We start from the raw sequence: 26,554 nt of genomic DNA, 5'->3' as shown, positions 1-26,554 counted from the left end.
TTGTGAAATCCACTTTCATCTTTTTGGCGGGTACATCGAAGGGAGGGAGTGTCATTAAGGCTTTTGTTATTCTCTCTGTTTATCGACGGGTTCATGGTGTCGCTCAATTCCGGCGTGGGGGGAAAAGCCATAAAAATCGTGTTGTAAAAAGCTATGGTTATAGTATCCGATAGCCATATAGACTTGCCGCATAAGATTAAATTTTTTGAATAATGCTGCGAAGACTGGAGTATATCGATGAACATAGCCAGATAAAGGATTACCTTGATAGCTGAATTATGCCGGTTTCACCAGTAAGATATATTTTTTTAAAAACTATTTTAAATGGGATATCATTGGCCGCAACAGTATAGGCGCTGTCACGGCGCTCATCACTGTAATGAAAAAGTGGCGAGTTCTAATCCAACAAATGGGCTATTTTCCAAAACCACCGGCATTCCGAGGGTTCATATAACCTTGTAGTGAAAATACCCTCGTTAAATAATAAAAAACTACTTGTTCACGCCAAAAGTCGCTAAGTATAATTATTATATTTTCTTTTCAGATCTCGCGAATCTGCTCTCACCCCAACTGCTTTCTTTTTTCCACTTTTCATTTCCTGTTTGTTTCACGTCTTCTTACTGTTAGCATTCAATTGTTTTCCAGTTGGTTTTCCATTCGCTTCTTCTTTGATTGCGAGTTCGTTTCTTACTACGCTTTCAGTTCAATTCCCAGTTCGCTTCTTTTTCGTTACTTGTTGATCCCCAGTTCTCTTCCTGTTTGAGTCTCAGCTCGCTTTTAGTTCGTTTCCTGTTTAGTTCCTACTATTCTTGCAATTCAGTCCCTGTTTACTTCTTGTTTTTTTTTGTTCACTTCCTGTTTGATTCTCAGCTCGCTTTCAGATCGTTTCCTGTTCACTTCCTGTTTGATTCTCAGGTCGCTTTCAGATCGTTTCCTGTACAGTTCCTGGTACGCTTGCAGCTCCCGTCGCCGTTTGCTTCTTGTTTTTTTCTTGTTCACTTCCTGTTTGATTCTCAGCTCGCTTTCAGATCGTTTCCTGTTCAGTTCCTGGTACGCTTGCAGCTCCCGTCGCCGTTCGCTTCTTGTTTTTTCTTGTTCACTTCCTGTTTGATTCTCAGATCGTTTCCTGTTCAGTTCCTGGTACGCTTGCAGCTCCCGTCGCCATTTGCTTCTTGTTTTTTTCTTGTTCACTTCCTGTTTGATTCTCAGCTCGCTTTCAGATCGTTTCCTGTTCAGTTCCTGGTACGCTTGCAGCTCCCGTCGCCGTTTGCTTCTTGTTTTTTTCTTGTTCACTTCCTGTTTGATTCTCAGATCGTTTCCTGTTCAGTTCCTGGTACGATTGCAGCTCCCGTCACCGTTTGCTTCTTGTTTTTTTCTTGTTCACTTCCTGTTTGATTCTCAGATCGCTTCCTATTCAGCTCCTGGTACGCTTGCGGCTCCCGTCGCCGTTTGCTTCTTGTTTTTTTCTTGTTCACTTCCTGTTTGATTCTCAGGTCGCTTTCAGATCGTTTCCTGTTCAGTTCCTGGTACGCTTCCATACAGCGGTTTGCTTCCTGTTTTTCCCCTTTCATAGTTCCCTTCAGTGGGCTTCTAGTATTCTTTATGTTTGCTTATTTTATTGATTTCCCGTTCGCTTCCCAGTTTATTTCCTTTTTGATTCACAGTTTGCTTTCGTTTCGTTAGTTTTTCGTTTCCTTTTCACTTTTTTTTTTTTTTTTTTTTTTTTGGCGTTATGAACTATGCATATTAGCCACGTGACAATTCGTATGTGTGTTCAAATTTGGGGGGGGGGTATTGTGAAAAAAGGGCCAGAGGCGACGGTGGGAATCGAACCCACGACCGCGGCGTGATCCTTTTCACTTCGTAGAGCGCTTACTGTTCGAATCCCAGTCCCCTTCCTGTTCGATTCCAAGGTAGCTTTCAGCTCTTTCTTTTTCACTTTTAAGATCGCCTTAAGTTTTTTTCATATTCGATTCACAGTTATTTTTCTGCTTGCTTCCGGTTCTCTTCGCAGTTTGCTTCACGTTTTCAATTTTTCGTTTCCTAGCTCGTTTGCTTGTTTTGTTAATTCCCAGTTTCCTTTCAATACGTTTCCTGTTCGCTTCCGATTCGAACCCCAGATCGCTCTCTGTTTGTATCCATTTCGCTTCGTAGTTTGCTCTCTGTTATATTTTTGTTGACTTCCTGTTTGATTCTCAGCTCGCTTTCAGTTCGTTTCCTGTTCGAATCCCAGTAAGCTTCCAGTACCCGTCGTGGTTTGCTTCCTGTTTGCTTTTTCCCCTTCCTAGCTCACCCCAGTTAGCTTACTGTTACCTTCCAGTTCGTTTCGACGTTTGCTGCCTTTCTTTCTTGTTGGTTAATAAACATTTTTTGTTCACTTCTTGAGGGCTTATTTTTCAGGTCAGTGGGCGTCTGTAGCCACAACGGTTTAGGCGTTGATATGGCGGTCATCGCTGTTAGGTAAAGGTACGTCCAAAAACACCGTGGGTTCATATAAACTCAACATAGTTTCGTAGTAATGCTATGTTTCGCAGTTCAATTTTTAATTCACTATCTATTCGATTCCAACCTGAATTTGGGCATTTCTAGTTCACTTCCTGTTCGTTCCCGTCACGTACTTTTCGACTTCGACTTGCATACGAGATAATTTATAAAGTCCAATGTAAATTCGCTCCAAACAATTTTTCTTGTTTCATTAAGTCCTTTTTATTATTATTGTATATGGAACAGATCGAGTGTCGAGTTCTGCACCGAAGCATTCTTAGCATCATCCTCAGACTGTTATTGAAAGTCGTTTTATCGTTTTATCAGTTTTTTTTATACAGTTTGACCAAAATCTGCATGAATTTTGTCCGCTAATCTTTTCTACGTCTCAGACGCCGAAGAAGACAGGTATTTTAATATAAATTTTGTTTTCATTTTATTACCAGCCCAGAGTACTTAAGTTGTATAAACAATATGGTATTCGTTAGCCAGATAACTATGTTGTAATTTTCTTTCTATCGAGACAGCATTGAATTCTGGCCCGATCGTTTTTTAAAGATTTGATTGAGAAATTTATACACTTGCACGGAAAAAGTCTACATAAAAATTTACAAGTTTACATCAATATTTAATTAAGTCATATTTTGTTGAATACTCTTAAAATAAAAATACGACCAAGGGAGAAACTTTCTGCCTTGGAAGAACCTCGATAATCCTCGTCCTATGTGATCTCAAAGGTGAAGGAAGACATTTTTCACTTTGTAACCCGGGGTTTAATCCTCTTCTGGAATTACGTCTTCTTCATCTCGCTGATCTCCAAGCTCACCTTCAGCTAGTTCCTCCTTAACAATAACTAATTCTCGCTGAGCCCCGGCATAATGCCCTAGTCAAGCTTAGCCGTATAACTATGATAGTTCAATAGTTTATTTAGGAAACGTGACGTGGGCCTGAGGCGGAAATAAATATGTTGATTAAATTTATGCAATGTTTCCAGTCAACCCCCTTTAATAGTTTTCATTTTTTTGTTATAATTCATGTAACCCTGTCGCAATGCTTTTGATAAAGATTTTTCTAAAATAAAATGAGAAATCCCGCACCCTCTACCTTGCAGATTCCATAGACTTAACTGCGGATAAATTGTGCTCTTTCTTTATATTTATTTCAGCACGAGTTAATTAATTGTAATTAAGGAATATTTCCAATCCACCCCTCTTTAATAGTTTTCATTTTTTTGTTATAATTCATGCAATCCTACGCAATGCATAGTTTTTGTAATGCTTCGAGTCATTTTACTTTTAATAACTTTCAATTAATTAAGGTTTTAAGATGAGATAAAAAAGTCAGTGTCACGAGCGGGATTCGAACCCACGACCTTCGGCTTGATACGCCGCTACTCTACCACTTGAGCTATCGTGACTTCGATCCCCTCGGGCACTAACTTCCCATCTCAACCACACCTCTTGAATTTTCCCTCCTTTTTGCCATTTTTCAAATGTCGTGTAATCGGATTGGATTCTCGGTGACAAAATGAAATGGCCACGGAGAGTTTTAGTGAAGTGTACTTCATTTTATTTCATTAAATTCACTATTTTTCGTGCTCCGCTTGACCAATTAATAACTTTCAATTAATTAAGGTTTTATGTTGAGATAACAAATTCAAGAGGTGTGGTTGAGATGGGAAATTAGTGCCCGAGGGGATCGAAGTCACGATAGTTCAAGTGGTAGAGTAGCGGCGTATCAAGCCGAAGGTCGTGGGTTCGAATCCCGCTCGTGACACTGACTTTTTTATCTCAACTTAAAACCTTAATTAATTGAAAGTTATTAATTGGTCAAGCGGAGCACGAAAAATAGTGCTTTTAATAAAGATTTTTCCAAAATAAAATGAGAAATGCGAGGTGCCGGCAATAGCCCAGGCAGCTAGCCGGCCGGAAAAAAAAGAAGAAGAAAAAAAAGATTTGTCTAAAATAAAATGAGAAAGCCGCCCCCTCTACCTTGCAGATTCCATAGAATTAACTGCGCATAAATTGTGCTCTTTCTTTATATTTATTTCAACACGAGTTAATTAATTATAATTAAGGAATGTTTCCAATCTACCCCTCTTTAATAGTTTTCATTTTTTTGGTTATAATTCATGTAACCCTACGCAATGCATAGTTTTTGTATGCTTTTTTTTTTTGCCTTATGATCTTGCATATTAGCCATAGTACGAATTCTTGTGTGTTCAAAAAAAGGTCCAGAGGCGACGGTGGGAATCGAACCCACGACCGCGGCGTGAGAGTCTCTCATGCTAACCACTCGGCTACCGCGGTCCCCTTTGTAATGCTTCGAATCATTTTACTTTTAGTTGTAAAGCCCCTCCTCTCAAAATGAATGAACTGGCCCTCCAGTATGTGACATCAATTAAATACCTCGGCCTCACCTTTGATTTTAAACTTAGATGGCAGACGCACGTTGACAATACGCTATCCCAAACCAAGCAGGTCCTAAATCTAATGGAGTTCTTAAATAACTTCAAATGGGGAGCATCGAGAGAAGTATTGCTTCAGATCTTCAAGTCATTGCTGTGTACGAAACTGTATTACGTGGTGTATTCCTTAGCGAGGAAAACCACTTTACGAAAATTGGACAATGTATATGTCGCAGGATTAAGACTGGTTACAGGAGCTTTCCGGACTAGCCCAGTAAGTAGTATATGCACAGAAGCCGGGGTGTTACCTCCCGGGGAAAAAATAATTCAGTTAATTCTGAACTATTGTGCCAATATCTGGGCTAGAAAAGAGCACTTTTTATATAAGGTGCTGTACGATCCGGCCTGCGACGAGGAGTACACCATGCTAAGAACCCGTACTAGGCCATTAGGTATCAGGATGAAGGAGATACTGCCCTTCAGGAGAGCTACAATTCCCAAATTTGAGGAAATCAAAGAATCAAGAAAGAACCTTGGATGCTCTCCTCAATCTTATACGGGTAGATATGGTGGAATTGAAGAAAGAAGAGCCCCCGCCATATGTATTCAAAGCTAAATGAAAATGCCCTCAAAGAAGAATACAGTGAAGGAACCTTCATTTATACAGACGGTTCGAGAGTCAGTGAGGGGGTCGGCAGCGCAGTATGCTGGGAAAAATACGTTGAAACAATTCCTCTCCCAAAGGCTGCAAATATCTTAACCAAAGAGTTGACTGCCATATCATCCGCGCTGAGTGAAACTGAACACATTGGGTGCAACAAATATGTCATATGCACCGACTCACTCAGTGCGTTTTTAGCCATCCGTAATATCTTCACCATGAACCCACTAATCCAGGCAATACAAGAGAAAATCAGGGAAATAAACGAACAAAGAAAAGAGGTAGTTATTGCCTGGATACCGGGCCATGTAGCCATATAAGATAATGAAAAGCCGAGCTGCCAAACGAGCAGCGATAATGCCATATGACCCGGAAACTCCCGTGAGCCCAGTGGACGTCAAAAAATATATGAAGAATCTTTGTTGGAAAGATTGGCAGAACCGCTGGGACAAAATGACCGACAAATTAAAAGAACTAAAACAGTCAAACCGTGGGCCATGGATAGTATGAGCAAAACAGAGAGAATAATGTTGACCCGATTGCGAATAGGCCACACTAGACTGACGCATGGTCATCTCTTGGCGAGAAAAAGTCCACGGAGATGCCCATTGTGCGGCGCACAAATAACTGTTAAGAATTTACTAACCGAATGCGAACTATTAGCGCCTCATAGAATAAAGTGTGGCCTTTCCTCGAGTTTGAAAAAGGTTTTACAACTCAGAAATGACAACAGCAAGAAAATAATCGAATATCTGAAGCAAATAAATGCATATAGTCGCCTTTAATGCTTCTCCACACGTGGTTTTCTTTTCCCTTCCTGAAGTGAGTGTATTTATTGGCGAGAATGTGTGTGTAGGGTGGGTTGTGCAGGAATATCGCGTACTCCACAGACCCACCGTTTTAGGTTAGTAATAGGCTATAATATTTTTTAGAGTGAATGGGCGGAGGCACTGTTGTAATATTAAATGCGCCAGTGGTTCCGCATTTTTTTTATTTGTAAATTTAGAATGATCGGTTACTGTTTGAGGGAATGTATTTATTAGTGCGATAGTAGTGTATGCATGGGTGGGTCTATGGTGGAATATCAACCCACCAACCTAGGTTAATATTTTAGATTAATTGTAATTTTAATTGTACATAATGTATGGATTTATTTATTAGCGTGAAGGAGGGCGGGTCTTCAGAGGAATATCGAGTACTCTGAAACCCGCATATAGGCTAGGCTAGGATTGAATGTTAGCGAATGAGATAGTTTTCAGAGCCTTTTCGCCACGTGTGGGAGAGCTAAAAATATAGAAATAACGTCCCAGAACACAAGTAGAAAAATCACCAGACTTCCTACGGAAAAGCTAAGTTTAAAAATAAAATAAAATATATAAATAAATAAAAATAAAAATAAATAAATTTTTAAAACGTATGGTGGAAGAAATGCGAGGTGCCGGCAATAGACCAGGCAGCTAGCCGGCCGGAAAAAAAAGAAGAAGAAAATAAAAGATTTTGTCTAAAATAAAATGAGAAACCCGCCCCCTCTACCTTGCAGGTTCTATAGAATTAACTGCGGATAAATTGTGCTCTTTCTTTATATTTAATTCAGCACGAGTTAATTAATTATAATTAAGGGCCTCGGCTTTTAAATGGTGCACGAACAACCTTTGTTAGGTACAATGGGCTTATCGATGATAAACGATCTGCGGAGAAGCCAATATTGGAACGATTGCCAAGTAAATCGAGACGTATTTTTACGCGTGAACGTCCTTTCCATCTGCCTAAGAAAAGGCCTTCTTAAAACCCACTCTAAGCTTTTTCAATTGATTAAATCAAAATTAGTTTTATTTAAAACTACTTAAGAACCTAAACCATCCGACAGTCAGTAAGACCGTCAAGACTAATACACAACAGCAATACTGCTAAACCTTGAAAGCTATAATGAAATATCCACGCTATGGCTCTTGTCTGAACAAACGCTAGATGTACGCTAAGAATTGTGTAAATAAATGAACGATAAGCCTGGCAGAAAACAAACCAATGTAGAAAAACCATCGGAGCGGCCCAATTGGGGACGAGCTCTTTGCCGCAACCGAGATCGATCGTGATTTGACATGTGTCGGAGGTCCGACTAGAGGGGAGTTACTATATATATGTAAATGAATTGAAATCGCTGAAAACACATAACGATATTTGTGAAAGGGATATAAAACAAAACCAAAGGATGACGGTAAATCTCCAACCTTAAATTCTGAATATTAATCACTAATCAATTAACAACTCGACTCTTTCGTGACAATCTAATTATGATATAAATTATTACTGTTTATCACAGGGGAAACGCTGATTGGAAATTCGCAAAACCCGTGACCTCATCAAGGGATTCTGACCTGCTATTAACTTTACGTAACTTACTCAAGTAGAATAAGACGATCCCTTTAAGACCCTAAATACACTTCATTATGGCATGTTAACCGTCAGACCTTACGTTAAGCAATCTGAACGTTAGACATTGAGCTAAACACTCATTGAAGAATCATAAGCTGTTATAAGTTGCCATGAAACCATGAACACACTCATATTGAATTTGATTGTAATCAAAAATTTAGTCTATGTGCGCGCGCGTGTGTGCGTGCGGTGCGTGTATAATAGAGAGAAATATATATACATATATATTCTCTCTCTCTCTCTCTCTCTCTCTCTNACGAGAACAAAAATGCATAAGTTTTTATAAACATTGTTTAATTATGATGGCTAGGAGTTACTTTATTTAAAACAATTAAGTTTAACAAACAATTTATTAGATACTTGTGCTCATAAAATTTAACTAACAATTTAGTACATGGCCGTACAAGCTTTTGCTCAAAATAGTGAATTAAGAACAAAAGATGCGATGCGATTGTGATAAACGCTGTGGACGGTACGCGACGTGTGCACACCCCACCAAAACGTGGCAAGGCGTCGGGTAGCATCGGGTAGCGTTGCATGGCGTAGCATCGGGTAAGTGTGTTCCCAGCTTAAGGGGACCGGTGACCGCAATTGAAAGATATTGACACGGCACTCATCAACGGAAGGGGCGGGATCAGATCTCAGCGACCCTGAATTTGGTCCCAACCACCTTCAAAAATGAGTTTCTTCGATGAAAATATACCGGCACACAGGGGGCTCAAATTCACACTCGAGCTGCGAACCCCCAAAAATGGAGCCAGGAATAATGTATAGCTGTAGTGCTCAGGGGGAACTCCTCCAGTTCCTGGTATCCATTGTACAAATATATATAGCCTATGCGTTGATCACTGCTTGCATTCGACGTGGCATCGATTTTATGAGGTTTTTAAAACCAAATATGCTATGGAATATTTTCAAAATCCTGCGCCATACTTAATTCCTGCAAACTCTCTGGTATCGCTGGGTCATTTTTTACTCTCTTTGACAACTCGTTCCAAAGGTGTTCGGGTTTAAGTCGAGATAACATGCTGGCCACTCCAAACATCGAATTCAAGCCCGTTCCAAGTAGTCCCCAAAGATCCTAGCTGTGTGGGGCCTTTTATTACCCTGCATAAAAATAAAACCGTCGTCAATTGGTGGCGTATAAGGAACAACTTCTTCTGACACATCTTCAAAGTATCGTGCGGCTGTTAGGGGATCCAAGGATGAAGATCAAATTTGAGCGACCTTCCATAAAAATGCCTGCCCACATCATAACTCCACCTACATAGTTTCTCCGGAGTGAAAATGGTTCGGGGATATATCGCTAACCAGTTCTTCTCCAAGCCCTCTCTCGGCCATCGCATGACCTCAAATAAAACCTTCTAAATACACGAATTTAGTCCATCTTGCTCAGACCAATCGATGTGGTTTCTTGTGAAACTTCACCGAGCTCTTCTCTGCCTTGTCATAAGTTCTGCCCAACAGCAGGCCTTCTCTCATGTAATCTAACTTTTGAAAATTATCACCCTACAGTGCTTAAACTGACATTAACATTTCTTAACTTGTTGAAGTCTTGGTCTCAACAGCGGTAGGTTGTCGATTATGGTGTACATTCAAAACAATAAAACGATCACTTAGACGTGAGACGATGGCGACCTGATCCATGTCTTTTTGTGTAACCTACAGTATCTTGGTGAAGATGGAAGACCCTTCGAACTGGGATTCTGGGAATTTTAAGCACCGTGGCTTGACTTCTTCCATTTTCCAACAATGCTATTATTCTAGCCGAATCTGCATCACTTGGAACCATCACTCAAACAAATTTGGAACTTAAAATTTGTTACAACTTAAAAAAATCAAACCACGGAACGTTAGAAAGATGCTTTACAGCAAAACCGACAAATAAGAGATTGATTATTCAAAGATTTATTTGCAAAATCCAATTGTAAACTCAAGTGGGAGATTTTTATTTACCTAGTTTTAGTTACCTCTAATCCTTTAAAAGGGACCAAATATTGTTGAAAGAAAATCTATGGAGATTATCTAAGAGATAATCAAAAATATTAAAGGTTGCCGATTTTTTTGCCTCCAATCGTATTCCTCTGACAAGTCAGCTCAAATAATATGTTGAACTTGTAAAAGAAAAACTGTAAATGTTTTCATAGTGTTGTATGGAACATGATGTTTTCTACAAAAAAAAAAAAAAAAGATTTAGTCATAGAAATTTTCCTGTTCACACAAACTGGCGAAAAGCAGGGCTTCAAATTATTTCCAACTCGTGACAATCCTATCTACGAAAACTGAATCAAATTATCATACATAAAAAACATTGATGATAATGATCCTAAATCAGATCCATTTCAATTCAACCGTGCGCCTTCATTTTACGCGAACATAGACTTGGGAAGCAGTTGAATCTCGCCAGGATTTACCTCTTTACACTAAAGGATTAATTTACACACAGCGTGTTATAATCCGATTAAGAAATACACATCATATTTAATTACCGTTCAAATAGATTTAACGGCTAATGTAATTTTACAAAACAGACGGTTTGGAGTTTAAAGAGCACTCGTCATCTTTAAACACCGACTCTTGTACATATCACAGGAGATTCGTGACTAAATTTGAACTATATGTGTAATTCCATTCATTAGAGCTCATGGTCCGATTGGCCGAAAAATTCTTTTCAATTAATTAATCTTTGATTAAGGTTTTCGTTGAGGTAAAAAAGTCAGTGTCACGAACGGGATTCGAACCCACGACTCTCGGCTTTACCGCTTGAGCTATCGCGACTTCGATGCACTCGGACACCAACTTCCCACCCTAACCCCACCTTTTTATCCTCGTATGTATAATGTTGGAGATTTTGTAACGATCAAATAGTAACATGGTGGGAGGTGACCCACCAAGGTGTGATAAGATAAGAAAAAAGCAGTTGGGTTTGCAGAGTTGGTATCGGACGTACAAAGGCCTGTAAGTTGATCCTTTCTTTCATTCTCTCTTTGCTTATTTTTTGTCAAAATAATTTTTGTCAAGAGTTTGTATTTTGTTTTATTCTTTAAATTCACTAATTTCGTGGTCCGCTTGACCAATTAAATCATTATAATTAATTAAGGTTTTTAGTTGAGATGAAAAAAAGTTAATGGCACGAGCGGATTCGAACCCCCGAAAAAATTTGAAAAATGGCAAAAAGGAGGGAAAACTCATAAGGTGGGGTTGAGATAGGAAGTTGATGTCCGAGTGGATCGAGGTCACGATAGCTCAAGTGGTAGAGCAGCGGCCTATCTAGCCGAAGATCGTGTGTTCGAATCCCGCTCGTGCCATTAACTTTTTTTCATCTCAACTAAAAACCTTAATTAATTGTAATTTTGTTTTATATTGTTTAAAGGTATCTATTATTTAGTAAATTTTAATTTTAATTTTAGAAGTTAATTTATTATTATTTTAATTATACTGTTTTGACCCATTTTATTCCATTTATTATCCTCACAAAAAATTGGAGGCACCGGCGAGATTCGAACTCACTATCTCCTGTTTACCAACACATCAAACTGAAAATCTTTTCGAAGATCTCTACCTAATCTCAGCAAGTATGCAGCGATGCAGAATATTCACCAAGCCTGGCTGAAACTCTCGGAGGAAAGCGAATCCAAGCGGACCTCAGGACGTCTGCTGAAGACGGAGGAGACCAACAAAGAAGTCCTCTTTCTGTGGACCTTCTGAACACTGGACGGACCTTCACATCAAAACTTGGTACCCTACTACACCCAGTCGGGACTCAACCCAGAAACTTCTTTGATGCTCTTCTTCAGTTTTATTTTATTTGCTCTTTATTTCTTGTCAAACGGTTTTTTTTGTGGTGGTGTTGGGCCATAAGTGTCTCTCGGTGTGGCACCCTCTACCATTTCATTGGCGAGCAATGTGTTATAGATGTACTGCCAGCCTGAGACCAACGTTGTTATCAGCTGTTGTGGATATTCGTCGACGTGGACGCAATAGGTTTTGCCACTTTTGGCGCAAGGCGGAGTCATGCCACGTGGTGCTGGAACATAGTTCGGCCGACGCGGCGGGAAATATGGTTTAAATGCCGTTGCTGTTGACAGCCGTACTGCGAACAAGCAGGTGATCCTTCCAGACCGGTGATCAGGATAAAGACCCAGTAGACATGCAGAAGCTGCGTGGGCATGATGTGGACAGGAGAGTGTGGAGCGTACCTGGACAAGAGGAATACTTACTTTATGGGTCGATTAACAGCTAAGCTCATCTCAGGGCTTATGCGTTTTTACTTCTTTTTCTAACCTTTGAAGCGTATTTTTTAAAACTGCAGCAGTTTGAGCGTATCGCACTAGATGTGTTTCATTGCTTTTGCACGTTTATTTTGCAGATATCATAAAATGCTAGCCCCAGGTTATCAAATATCAAATAGAAACGAAAACATAATATACAGACAGATTTCAGGAATTACACGCCCCCCCTCACGCCCGAACTGGTTGCAAGGCTATACCCCTCAGGATACCAGGACTTATATTTTTACAGAAACCACCAAACGAAGCAGTTCCGTTCCAAAGCCTCGGCACCAGGGCAGAGTACTTCGCAGTCTCACGCCTGCGTCGGGAGTACTTCAGTACAAACATAGAAATATGGAGTACTAGATATTCGTCGGTGCGTTGTTGAACCCACTCGATTTTCCCTAATAACTTGCTTTTATTTTCCAGACTTCACACACCCATCTCCGAATACTCGATATTCCTCGGGGTGCAATCAAACAACACCTTTTTTTGTGTTATATTATGATTTTGTTGCGGTAAATGTATTTAATTAAGGGTTCAATTATATCAGATCTGTGGGAGTAACATAGGAGATTGGACACTGTGATGGGAAGAGGTATGCCGGGCATAATCAGCGATCTGTAAAATGCTTCTCTGCCTGAGGCGGTAAGAGGGCACTCAAGAAGGACGTGGTTGGCATTGGCCACTACTAAGTTGTTGCAGGAGCAGTAAGGGGAATTAAGGATTTTGATTTTATAAAGGTGGACAGGTAGACTATTGTGGTTTAGTCGGAGACGGATTATGGAAGTAAGGGATTGTCGGGGATAATTCATAGAACGGAACCACGAGAAGGGAGGGTTATGGGTTTGAATTGATTTGTAAACCTTGGCATTACTTGTGGATCTGAACTCCCTTTGCCAAGATCTCAAGGAGTGCCTATACAAATGAGATCTAATATCTCCAACCGAAATGAAAAACTGAACAGGACCAGATATGGCTGCTTCTTCAGCCAGTCTATCGGCTTCATCGTTGTAAACATTATCGTTATGTCCTTTTACCCAGAGTACATAGATGTTAGTGTTGGAGGTATTTAACTGGCATATTAAATTGAAAATCTGTGGAGGATGAAGTGATTGGCTTTAAGGATACTGTGAAGGGAATGGACCACACTTTGGTTTTCAGAGAATATAATTAAGTCGGAAGGGTTCAAGTCTGAGCATACTTTAAGGCTTCCAAGATTGCTAACACTTCAGCAGTAAAAATGGAGGCGACCCCACTCAGTTTAATTTGTACGGCAAAATTATTGCAGGGATCAAAAAATGAAGCGCCCACCAGATTGCCCTGCTTGGATCCGTCCGTATATAGGGTTAATGCCGCGTCAGATTGACCCCCCTGGCTGCCTGTTCTACATAAGGAGGGAAATGAGACCAATCAGGTAAAGCTAAGGGATCCGGTATAGCGCAAGTATGGCTAAACAATAAGGGAAAAGTTTGGGTAAGGTACCTAGGATGATTGGGGGTTGGGGGGATGGAGAGGGTCAATTGAGAAAGTTTTAAGAAAGACTGGACCAGCAATGGAGTTCGTTTGTTTTTCCAGTATCGATTTGTGCTAGAAAGCATAGCTAAGTGTCTGATACGAGCAATAACAGGGTGATTTTCAATAACCATGCGGGAAGATAAAAATCTGCCAGCCACCAAAGATCGTCGCATGTTCAGAGGCATAATTTTGGCCTCCACCTGGAGAGCATTTATTGGTGAGGAATGCATGGCTCCTAGACATATTCTGAGACATTTATTTTGAATTTTGTCCAATTTCGACAGATGAGTTAAACAACACTTTTCTTTCACGCTAATAAATTACATTCGGGCGATGACAAATTGAACCCGTGAACCTTATTTACTGATGTTACAAGTTCAGGCCACACAGAATGAGTCAGACAATGGTCATGTAAATAGAACCGACTGAGTCCTAGGGATGGGACATCCACGTCAAACCATCGATGTTCGATGTTTTAATTTTTATGTATTTATTATTAAAGCAATGTTTTACTTTTATTTATAAGAAAAAACAAGAAATAAATTTTCTTTAAAATTTAATTTATTTATTTGTAGCCTATATGTACTTGTACATAATACAAATGTGATCACAATGTATATTGTTCACCGCTCGGTCACAACACTAACACTGATGCCAGCGCTGCACCCGGAGGACGCATGCCATGAAAAGCCAGCCAGTGCTGGCACTGATTTTAATAGATTAAGGGGCAAGGAGGTCTCAGGGCCATCGTCGTTTTAGCCGACGTGGTGGATTCTCGGGATGGGAATATGTGGAGAGGGCTCTAGCGGTAGGGTTAGGATGGATCGATAGGTTGGTATGAAATTTTTGGAATCGGAAATGGTTCAGTTCGTGGACAAAAGGAACGTTGAGGTCTTTATGGATAGTGAGGTTAGAGACGTAAAAAGGAGCTTTGACGATTTGTCTGAGGACTTTTGATTGGAAGGACTGGATACGCTGGATATTGGATGGTTTGGCGGAACCCAACAGTTCCACACCGTATGTCCAAAGTGGTCGCAATAAAGTCTTGTATAAGGTCAGTTTAGTGCTGATGGTCAACCCGGATTTTGGTCCTAGTAGTCTGCGTAATTGTCCAAGTCTTCTGTGGAGTTGTTGTCTATTAAGTCTTGTGTGGGGATTCCACGTCAGTCTACTGTCAAGGTATAGTCCTAGGTATTTGACTTGAGTGGAAGTCGGTGTCTCTTCGTTGTTGATGTATAGTGGAGGGCAAGACTGTTTTTTCAAAGTGAACGTACATTGGATGCACTTTTCGTTTAATCACACGTTTAATCTCGTCCTCCACTTTTTGCACCAACCTTCGATAAGCTCAAGGTGTTCTTGGATATTAGAGGTAGCTTTATTAGAGGCAGGATTCAAGTTAGAGGACAAAATTGCGGTATCATCCGCGTAGGTGGTAATGATGGTATTGGGGTTAGTAGGTAGATCAGCAGTATAGATGGTATAAAGGATAGGACCAAGGATACTCCCTTTTATTGGCCTGATTTCAGAGAACTCGGAAATAAAAAATTAGATAATAAAAACAAGGAAAAGTTCACGAACGGTAATCAATTAATGTAATGATTAATTTTCGTTTCGTTTCAACCCTAAAATGTTTAGGTTAAATACGTGTTAATAACAAACAATCGAAGAATTCACTATTTTATTAGTTATTACAATGAAAGGAACAAAGTTTTATCCACGATTTAATCATTGGTAATGCCCAAAAATAATGTATTTAATTCAATTAATTAAGGTTTTTAGTTGAGATAAAAAAGTCAGCGTCACGAGCGGGATTCGAACCCACGACCTTCGGCTTGATACGTCGCTACTCTACCACTTGAGCTGTCGTGACTTCGATCCACTCGGGCACTAACTTCCTATCTCAACCCCATCTTTTTGAATTTTCACTTCTTTTTGCCATTTTTCATCTCAACTGAAAACCTTAATTAATTGAATGATATTAATTGGTCAAGCGGACCACGAAAACTAGTGAATTTAATGTATTTAATATTGGAGTATTTTAAAATTGAAATATAATGTGTGGAGTAAAGTCAGTTGGAAAATAAAGAAGGTGAACGTAGTTAATGCCAAGCGTAAAAGATTTCCCATGAGGTCGTTGCTAATGTTTGGCAGACCAATTGTGTAAACATCATAGTAACAAGGTTTTCCGTCATGTTATCGTGCCATCACTATAAATCGCGCTGATTAATAGAATCAGATAGGAGCCGTTAATGCAGAAGGTGGGGCTATTTTCGTTGCTCGGCATGAACGCTGATACGAGCTAAACGCTGATGTTTAAAGCCTGATTACCATTAATACCTCGGTCAAATCCCCATTGGTTCGCATAAACGCATAGTGCAAATTCCATTATCACGTCTAATGACTTGATTACACGCTATTGATACACTCCAGATGTATGGGCACAGGTGGCAAGGCAATTTGTGAACCAAAGCTCGGCCCATTGGTGTCAATCACACACGGGAAAAACTAATCGTTCTTCGTTTTATGATTTTATAGTAAGACAGGCAAGACCATAATCAAATGAAAATAAGAATTAAACGGGAAAGATTTTGTTGAAGTTGTGAGGAGCGGTGAAGAACAAGGTAGGTTAAAAAACACCTGTTTCATTTTTTGCCAACGTTTCGATCTTCATTCGAGTCATCTTCGGGCCATGAAGTGTGGTGGTATTCTTGTTGTGTCATATTGGTTTTGTGTGAAAGTGTTGTGACACACAAAACCAATATAACACCAATAATAAAATAGCGCCACACTTTATGCCCTGAAGATGACCCGAATATAGGTCGAAACGTCGGCAAAAAAAGGTGGTTTCTAAATTACCTCATTCTTGATCACTCCTCACGACTTCAACAAATACCGAAACAACAGGTCACTAAGAAACATCCAAATTGAGAAAATTTACACACGAGAAGAATTTTTCCATATATAGGCTGAGTTTACCTTCTATTCCATTCTTAATTATTCTTATTGGGTCGTTTTTAGGAAAAATCCAGAATCGAGTAAACGTTTATTTTTTGTCTAGTTTCTCATCAATCAAAAAATTTTGATTTAATTTTCCAGTATAGCGGAATACGAATAGTACGAGTACGAATAACTATTTAAAATGGCATGATACTCCTCAAAGTACATTTCTGAAATTTTTTTTACGCTCATCCAGACGTCCCAGCAGATCGTACCTTCCAACGACTTCATCAGACGCTGAGGGAAACTGGTTCTTTCACACTTTTGCGACAGTGCACAGTTTGGAACGAAATGACCACCAGCGTGAGTTGATTTTTTCCTCATCCATAACAAACACCCTCGTAAAATGTTAAGGGTACAATCCTTCCCGTCGGAATGTATCCCAACCGCTCCATTGTGAAACACCAAGGTTTGTACGTAACGCACCAGTACTGGTTTCGGGATCATGATTAAAAGGATGCAAAATTTCCTCATCAACATCAATTCACTGATTGCCTTCCCTCGTTCTTCGAAGTAAAAGACCAGTTTTCCTCAGCCTCTGATGAAATAGTTGGTGTGATCTGCTGGAACGTCTCAATGTGGAAAACGAGCTTGGTATTCTCCCCTTGCAGCAATAGCATTACCGTTGCACTAACCGTAAATGAAATGCATATCAGCAAGATGTGCATTAGGAATCAAGGGCATAATTAAAATGATCAACCTGAGGAAGTTGTCAGCTGGTAACATAAACCAAACTGATTGAACTGAACATTAAAGAACTGAAACGAAACTCAAGAGCCAGATGGATTTCTTTGAAAAACTGAACGTGCCCACCTTCATCGACACCAGTTTTTTTCTCAAGAAAATGCACAATTTTTGGGCATTCTAGAAGAACAATCCAAAAAGGTGGGTATACCGCTGGAAGGTAATTGAATGGAAAACTTTTGACGTAATTTGCAAAGCTCCAGGAATTAGTAGTTAATAACAGTTACCAATCCAACATTTAAAAAAAAAAATCCAAATTTCAACATTTTTGTTTTCTCTGAATTTTTCGTGTAGAACTTTTTCATCAATTCTAAAATGTAAATAGGCTACCTTATAGAAAATTTAACGTTCTTTTAGGAGGCACAAACCAGATTTTTCTACAGTCAGTGATTCTGAAGTTTATAAGCAATTTAGTGAAAGTCAAAAAATTCAAAAAACCTAAAACCTGAAATTATTTCTTTACTGTTGAGATTTGGACAAGGGTTTATAGGAAGTTTTTTGTTGCGTATGGTGAGTAGAAACACCTACTGAACCTTCTTTTAAACACCTACTGAAATTTTCGACACTTATAGCCAGTCACACTGCATAACTACTCTAATTTGGGGTACTCAATATACACTTCACACTAATAAATACATTCATTTTCAACACATCCTAGGGACACGAAACTATATACAATAAAACAACCATGCTTCCTCCATGAATCGGAATACGGACCCAGATACTACCTGCCGTTCTCAAACACGATTCTCATTTCGTATGGCATTCTTACACGCTCTTTATATGGAACCAGGAATTACACCCTTCAATTATGTGGGACACAAGCAACCTTTCATATAAGTAAACCTTGATAGCGGATATATATGCGGGCCTTGGTCCCAAATGAAGTATCCGTGTGTCAACCACTCTGGCCTATCCTTAATCGGGTGAAAAACTAAAGATATAAACGTATGGGAGATCGCTAAATTCATCTTATTCTTTAGAGGACAAATTTTTCTCTATGAAAACATCATATTCTGGAAATGTTTAGTTCACCTGTGTAGTTTGTAAGAACGGTAGTCGGGATGCAAGAAGGCAACTTCGAACTCCAGACCCCGTTCTGGCACGTCAACTGAGACTCTCCCAAGAGTTTGTAAAGACCCAGCGGCTCCCTGCACCTGGCATAGAGGACGGAATTGTGCGGAAATGTGCCGTTAGTCATCTGAAAACAAAAAACAACATATATTTTTAGGAGTTTGTACCAGCTTCATGACTGGAATTTATGATGTTGTAATAACAATCTGCTAGAAAACACTTTTGGGCTTTAAGATTAAAGTTAAGGGTAAGGTTAAACTGAAGCCTTTTCGATCTACCATACTGCGACCAATATTGGCTTGAAGATATGATGTTCGTTGATCGGCCGGCAGATAAGCTATGTAGGGTTCGGGTGACAGTGATTAAATTCTGGGTTCACCGAGCTTTCGGCATTTTAAAGTGCCATCATCAGAGCTTTACCAAGGATGAAGGAAATTAATATGAGAAACTATTGTAAAAAGGCTTTGGCTTTAAGGTTATGGAGCACATGACCAGCATAATACATTTTGACGGTGAAAACAGACATCTCGCTAAAAAATCCATTTGACTAAAGGTCCAACTATTTTTTTGTTCTGACGAGCAATTTCTTTCAGGTACTTTTGTGATCACGGAGAATATTTACAAAATTTGCCCTTTTTTATATATTTGAAAATAAACTAAAGCTATGTACAGAAACTGTGTACAGAGGATTATAAATTAATAAGAGAGAGCGACGAACCTCGTCGCCTAGGGTTGGACTGCTGTGATGAGCTTAAAAATAAATTACTTTTAGTTGGACCTTTAGTAATATGGATTTTGAGCGAGATGTCTGTTTTCACCGTCAAAATGTATTATGCTGGCCATATGCTCCAAAGTCTGAAATCCAAAACCCTTGTACAATAGTTTCCCATGTTAATCGTCTTCTTCATCCTTGTTAAAGCCCTGATGATGACACTATGAAGTGCCGAAAGCTTGGTGAACTCAGCGATTAGTCTTTTTTCACCCGTCTAATGACCTCTACGAAGATTGGAACCCTACATCAATATTGGCTTATTATCAAACTCCTTATTATCTAAAGTTCTTTGCTGAGCTTAAGACTCTTTACATTTGTTAAAGTATCTCGTATCTTTCATGCCTTTTTCATACCTAGTAGTAAGAATCTCACAATTTGCCCCCTAATGGAAGACCTGTTCCGCAGTTAGACTTTTTTTAAAACTTTTCCACATTCCCCTGTCCTGGATACAATACCATTAAAACGAGACCGTTTTAACCATAATCTAATGGATTTATATTTATAGCAATTAGATTTGCCTCAAAATGGTTCAGGGAGGTGCCCTTGGTTTATTTATCGACTTCCTTATTTTTCCTCTACCGTCTTTGACCTCGTATCCCCACAAGGGTAAGTTTGTTATTGCTCTAGATGTCTGGTAAAAGCCTCGGTAGAGCCTTGGTGCATTTCGTAATATAATACAATAGTAATACCAAGCCTTTTAATATCACTAGCACAGTGTTTGATGACTACAGTTTCTGTCTGAAGTACAAGGTCATATGTCTTATATGAATTTAATCAGAGACACACGTACCAGATCCTGTCTGCATAGACGGGGGAGGGTGCATAACCATCTGTATTATGGGGTAACAGAAATGTTCCAAGGTTCAGCCCCTGTTATTCTGGGATTGGACTCGTAGTTGACCGTGGCGACACCACTGGCGGGTACCTGAAGAAGATGCTGTCTTCTACCTGTGATCTTTGCACGAAACTCGAGTATGACCATCGTTTTCTCCCGGCCTCATGGGATACTAAGGATCGGACAGTCGAGGCGTTTAGCGTTGAGGACGCTCAGACTACGCTGACGGAGTCCCGCGAATGCGTGAGTAGTGGCGGATGGAAATGGGTAGTGAATCGGTTGCTCCTATTCCAGTGCGCTGTGCTAGCACCTGTACGTAATGTGCTCGATTGGCGGCTTTTTACCGTAGGCAGTCTCCTCTAGGGGGTGGTTAGCAATTCTAGTTTAAACGAAACCGCGGCCGGAGCGGATCCGGAAGTTTCTACGTTGGGGAAGGTTCAATACTCTGGGAGATAGAGTGGCCTTCTCTATCCAGGGAGTGCGCGGGAGACCGGGCTGATGTATTTCGGCCTAGATAGCCTTTGGCGCGCGGCATATGGTGTGATGTTTAATGCAGACCCGACCACTCGGAACGGGCAAGCGGGTAGCGAGGTTGTCTTGGCCCTTCGGGACTGAGCCGCCTCTACACCAATTCTGCGGCAGTAACACCATTCTGTTGTATGTGGAGGTGCGTCAGCTCTCATCTTGAGAATCAAAACGTCCGATAAGGCCGAATAGGCGAGGTGCGGACGTTAAAGATCCTCAGAGTCATTTTTAGGATGACCGAGTATGCGGGAACTTAATGTCCTCAACGGAAGGTCTACCGTGACCTTCCCTGTCTTCGAAATCGAAATCTGTAAAACAATCGCTAATGCTTTCCTCTCCCGAACTGAATTGGTGCTACGCGCAGTTTGGGCCCCAGTTCGCCCAAGTTTAAATTCGTACAAATAAATTTGACGAAAACCTATTTTGGACATTTTTAACTTCGGAGGTCCTCACTTTTATTAAGTTCAATATAAACTAAAATATTTTGTATAAAAGATAACAGTTAAAAATAATTGTTTTTGAACCCATCTCTTCCACCTTTTTTGGCTCTCTTTTCCGCCAGCTCTCGGATCGAGCACATTTCCTATCGCCCTGTCATCTCCCCTAAGTGTTGCATAATAGTAATTAATTACCGCATAAGATCGCCCGTTCATCGCCGTTTCTTAAAGTCTCATCGCCACGCGAATCTCCACGGATTCCCCTTCAAATCGCCATACGATCTTAAACTCCGCGTCCATCCCATCTCCCAACCCCATGGTCCCAAACTTATCATCGCCATTTTCTCTTAACATCCTCATCTCCGTTGATTCCCGTTATATCATCCCTCGCTCCTTATCATCCGTATACCAAGAATCATCGCTCATCATCTAGGAGAAACTCCCTTTCGCCATATCACTGCCATCGCCATTTCATCCACCTTCGTCGAAACCGCGGCCGGAGCGGATCCGGAAGTTTCTACGCTGGGGAAGCCTCAATACTCTCGGAGATAGAGAGGCCTTTTCTATCTAGGGAGTGCGCGGGAGACCAGGATGATGCTTCGGCCTAGGTAGCTCTTTGCGCGTGGCATACGGTGTGATGTTTAATGCAGACCCGACCACTCGGAATGGCCAAACGGGGAACGAGGTTGTCTTGGACCCTCGGGGCTGAGCTGCCTCTACAACAATGCTGCGGCAGTAACACCATTTGGTCGTATTTGGAGGTGCGTCAGCTCTCATTTTGAGGATCAAAACGTCAGATAAGGCCGGCAGGCTAGGTGCGGAGGTTAAAGATCCTCATTGTCCTTTCAAGGACCACCGATTATACGGGAAAGCAAAGTCTTACATGAATCTTATGTAATTCTATAGATCAGTTTCTGATCTATGCTCGGACTTAGAGGTATCTGCATACCAGATATGATAGCATAAACTGGGACCCTTTTCTTACAGACTGCTCTATCGTTATTTAAACTGGCAATTTATAAATTCTGTCATCAGCGTTTCATCAGGTAATCCCCAGAATGTGTATATCTGGAGTTGCGCCCCTACGCTCCATTTTATGGGAAAAGGTTATTGGAGCATGTCATTAGCTTCTGAATTGTGGATCTACTTTGTTCAGTATAAAAATAGGGTAGATCCAGGAGGATATCCAGGGTAGCAGTGGAGGTCGTTTTCTCATTTTCCTATTATTCGAGGCACGTGCTGAGCACTACACAGAACCCTGAACACCCATAATATTGGACACTAGTTTTTCTCATAAAATATGTTGCTTTTTAATTGGCTCCATTAATTACAACAAATACTAACTAACACTAATAACTAATTTCTTTTATCATGCCCAAATAGAAAATTCGTTGGTGTTGTTTAAAGTTCGCAAAACACAAAAACTAGCATTTTTTAAACAATTCCACGACTGTCATTGTGTGCACGAAAGTGGGAATGAGTACTTTCCGCCTCTCCCAAAACGAGAATTGTCTAATATTAATACTTCCCAAGAGTATAACGGCGAATTTGCAACATAATATCGAGGGACAACTTTGAGAGCAAGGGGTGAATCGCTCTATTCAATTACGGCTCCGCCCTTGCTTCCTCCACTTCATTGATTGGTATCATCCGAATAACTCGTCTCTCGATGCTACTTCTCCATATTTCACTCTTTCGCGCTGTTTTCTAGCTGGAAAATTTTCACACCGTCTCATTTTCGAAATAAACCGAGCTTATTAATTTACCTGGTTAAGAACAGGATCAATTAAGAATTAACTGCAGAATGATGGCTTCGTCTTTATTAACCCGGAACTCATTCAATTTATTCTCAGATTAACTTCAAATCATTCTACTTCATACAAGCCAAAATATTGTTTCAGTCGTATTTTACACATTTAAACGCGTGGGAACATTCAGAAATCTCTTGAAATAATTTATATCAATTTCTAATATAAATTATTATGTACCATTATTAGTATCAAGTAATGTAAATCCGAGGAAGGGAAATTTCATGGTAAATCCATTTATTCGTATTTTAATTATAAAAGTATTTGACATACATAAGAATATTTTTTCGTTAAATGGATAAGCAATAAATCTCTTTCATGTGGAGTCGTAATGTTTTGTTCCTTTAGTTCTTTAACTAAACTCTGGCGTGCCGAAAGCAATTGAATTGTCAAAATGCTTTACAAAACTCTCAATCAGTGCGTTGAGTGAGAGGAACTAAGAGAGATAGAACGTGAGAGAGTAAGAGGATAAGAAAGAGAGAGAGAGAGAGAGAGAGAGAGAGAGAGAGAGAGAGAGAGAGAGTGTGAAAGAGCAAAAAGAAAGAGAGATGTACTAGTACGAAAACGTTTGAGAGAAAGAGAAAGAAAGAGAGAGAAAAAGAGAGGTGCATCTAGTAATAAAAAGGAAGAGAAAGAGATAAGAAAAAGAAAACAGAGAAAGAAGGAAAGCAAGAAGCGAGGGATAGGAGATAGAGAGAAGAGGAAGAGTGGGGAAGAAAGGGAGAGAGATAGGAAGAGGGGGGGAGAAAGAGAGAGAGGGAGAGAGAGAGAGAGAGAGAGAGAGAGAGAGAGAGAGAGAGAGAGAGAGAGTGAGAGAGAGAGTGACAGAGAGTGAAACGCAGGTCATATAGACCTTTCTTACAATAAACGAGTCCGGTTTTACAAAAATAAATAATACACAATAAACAAAAAAATGATTATGGAACATACGTATTTTTACCTTTAATTAGTTTTACTAAATTTAACAGTTGGAGGGTACATTATATCTGACCTAACTTGTTGGATGTGTGTGAAAGAGAGAGAGAGAGAGAGAGAGAGAGAGAGAGAGAGAGAGAGAAGAGAAAGAAAACAGAGAAAGAAAGAAAGCAAGAAGCGAGGGATAGGAGATAGAGAGAAGAGGAAGAGTGGGAAAGGGAGAGAGGGAGAGAGGGAGAGAGGGAGAGAGAGAGAGAGAGAGAGAGAGAAAGCGAGATGAGAAAGAATGAAAGCAAGAGCGAGAGACAGAAGATAGAGACCCCAGCAGTACACTACCAAACAGTCACCATTACATTTTTTGGCTGCAGATTTGGTTTCGGGAAGTATTTTGGCGTTTCACCCTTGTCAAATCACTGACTACGCTTCCTGTTATCGTATAAATCCATTTCTCTTCGCACGTGATGATTCGATCGAATTGGATCATTTTGGTAGCGCAACAGAAGAGACGTGTATATTTCAACAATATTCCCCGATTTCTTTGGGGTTCGGTTAGCTCGTGCTTCACTTGGCGAGCTTCTTACTCTACACATCTGCTCTAAATGGCGAAAAACGGTTGAGTAGTCAACACTCTTCCGCAATTTCCCGTGTCTTACGTGAATTTTCTTCATTTAACGTTTTGGGTTGTTCATTGTCCTCAACGGTCTCTACACCAATGCTGCGGTAGTAACACCATCCTGTCGTATGTGGAAGTACGTCAGCTCTCATCTTGAGAATCAAAACGTCCGATAAGGCCGAATAGGCGAGGTGCGGACGTTAAAGATCCTCAGAGTCATTTTTAGGATGACCGAGTATGCGGGAACTTAATGTCCTCAACGGAAGGTCTACCGTGACCTTCCCTGTCTTCGAAATCGAAATCTGTAAAACAATCGCTAATGCTTTCCTCTCCCGAACTGAATTGGTGCTACGCGCAGTTTGGGCCCCAGTTCGCCCAAGTTTAAATTCGTACAAATAAATTTGACGAAAACCTATTTTGGACATTTTTAACTTCGGAGGTCCTCACTTTTATTAAGTTCAATATAAACTAAAATATTTTGTATAAAAGATAACAGTTAAAAATATTTGTTATAATCCATAATTAATATTTTTACGTAAGGTTTTGGTTGAAATGAAAAAGTTAGTTTCAGGACCAGGATCGAACACATGACCTTCAGCTCACTACATAATCGTGACGATAGCTCAAGAGATTAGAGCAGCGGCATATTGAGCCAAAGGTCGTGGGTTCGAATCCTGCTCGTGACACTAACTTTTTCATTTCAACCAAAACGTTACGTAAAAAGATTAATTAATTGAAAGAAGTGATTTGCTCAATAGACCATTAAATAGAATGGATATAATCCATAATTTAGATTTGAGGATTTCGCTTTGTTTATATAACAAGCACCTGCGAATATAAAACAAATTTTCAAAACCTGAATTAATTTAGCACCTACCAAAGATGTTTAATAACGAGAGAAAAGTTGCAAAGGGTTGGTGCAAAATCGTAGGAAATACCTATGATTATCACCTTCCGACCTCCTCCTCGGGAAAATTTGCATCTTAATAACTGTCGACAACAGAGAGCTTGTTCAATGCCCCTATTCAAACTAAGACTTCCGTCCCGTATCTCACTCGAAGTGAGCATAGAATATTTTAAACTGGTCTCGACTAAACTTCGCCGAGAGGAAACGTCCTAATACTCTCGGTGACGAGGGAGGATCGTGTCTAGCATGCCCTTTGTTTAGCCGGATTGTACTTTTACGTCGGCCAAATTATTCGTGCCTCGCGAGCAAAACGACCGGGAGCCGGGGTCTCCGTCCAATCTTATTTTGCAAATCTACATAAGCGTGCTTGTCCCACCAAACAAGATTCTGAATTCAAAAAGACAATATCGCCTGATAAAATGTTGAAAACAAACATAAAAATATAACGGTAACTGTAGAAAACACCTCGACGAAATTTTTAAAAAAGGAAAATAATTCCACGACATAATTTTTTTAAATGAATTAACTGTATAAAATGATTGTGTTTTCAAAAAATAAAGATAAGAACAAAAATAGGCCACCAACATCATAGTTTGGTGTTGGTTGTCTCTGATCAACCTGGTATACCAATCCCTGCTAGTTTTGTGTCTGTTAGCAGTGGAGTTTTTTGTTCATGACGGTGATATGCCAAACGCATCTTGTGGCCACATAATTTGTGGCGATAAGACTGCCACCAACATCATAATTTGGTGTTGGTTGTCTCTGATCAACCTGGTATACCAATCCCTGCTAGTTTTGTATGTCTGTTAGCAGTGGAGTTTTTCTTTCATGACGGTGATATGCCAAACGCATCTTGTGGCCACATAATTTGTGGCGATAAGACTTCCTACCCCGCATTAATCAGCTATGCCTACCGATAGTCATAAACTAGAACACTTCTGCACTTCGAAAACTCGCTTCAGAAAAGACATCCTGTGAACATCATACAGATTACAGGTTCCATACAGATCAACAACCTTTATGCGTTGGACGCCTATTCAATCAGACTTTAAGTCGGCACGAGAGGTGGTCTAGCGTATAATAGAGGCATACCGCCGAGCTTTGGTACTATTATTACTATTTATTAATTAATTTTATTATTTAGTACTAATAT

General features: G+C 40.0%; 1 protein-coding gene across 1 annotated transcript in view; it reads right to left on the bottom strand.

The window, feature by feature from the left end:
- The window catches only part of LOC106668278 (locomotion-related protein Hikaru genki), a 614,924-nt gene that overhangs the window by 132,646 nt on the left and 455,724 nt on the right, over positions 1-26,554 (bottom strand). Inside the window, exon 6 of the mRNA XM_024224607.1 lies at positions 18,551-18,716. Within this exon, the coding sequence (XP_024080375.1) occupies positions 18,551-18,716 (166 nt within the window). The remainder of the gene's footprint in view (positions 1-18,550; positions 18,717-26,554) is intronic.

The sequence above is a fragment of the Cimex lectularius genome, unplaced genomic scaffold, assembly GCF_000648675.2.
Source record: "Cimex lectularius strain Harlan isolate CLEC.00 unplaced genomic scaffold, Clec_2.1 scaffold71, whole genome shotgun sequence".
NCBI classification, from domain to species: domain Eukaryota; kingdom Metazoa; phylum Arthropoda; class Insecta; order Hemiptera; family Cimicidae; genus Cimex; species Cimex lectularius.
Note: the sequence above shows the minus strand (reverse complement) of the source record. Positions and strands in the feature narration are given on the sequence as shown.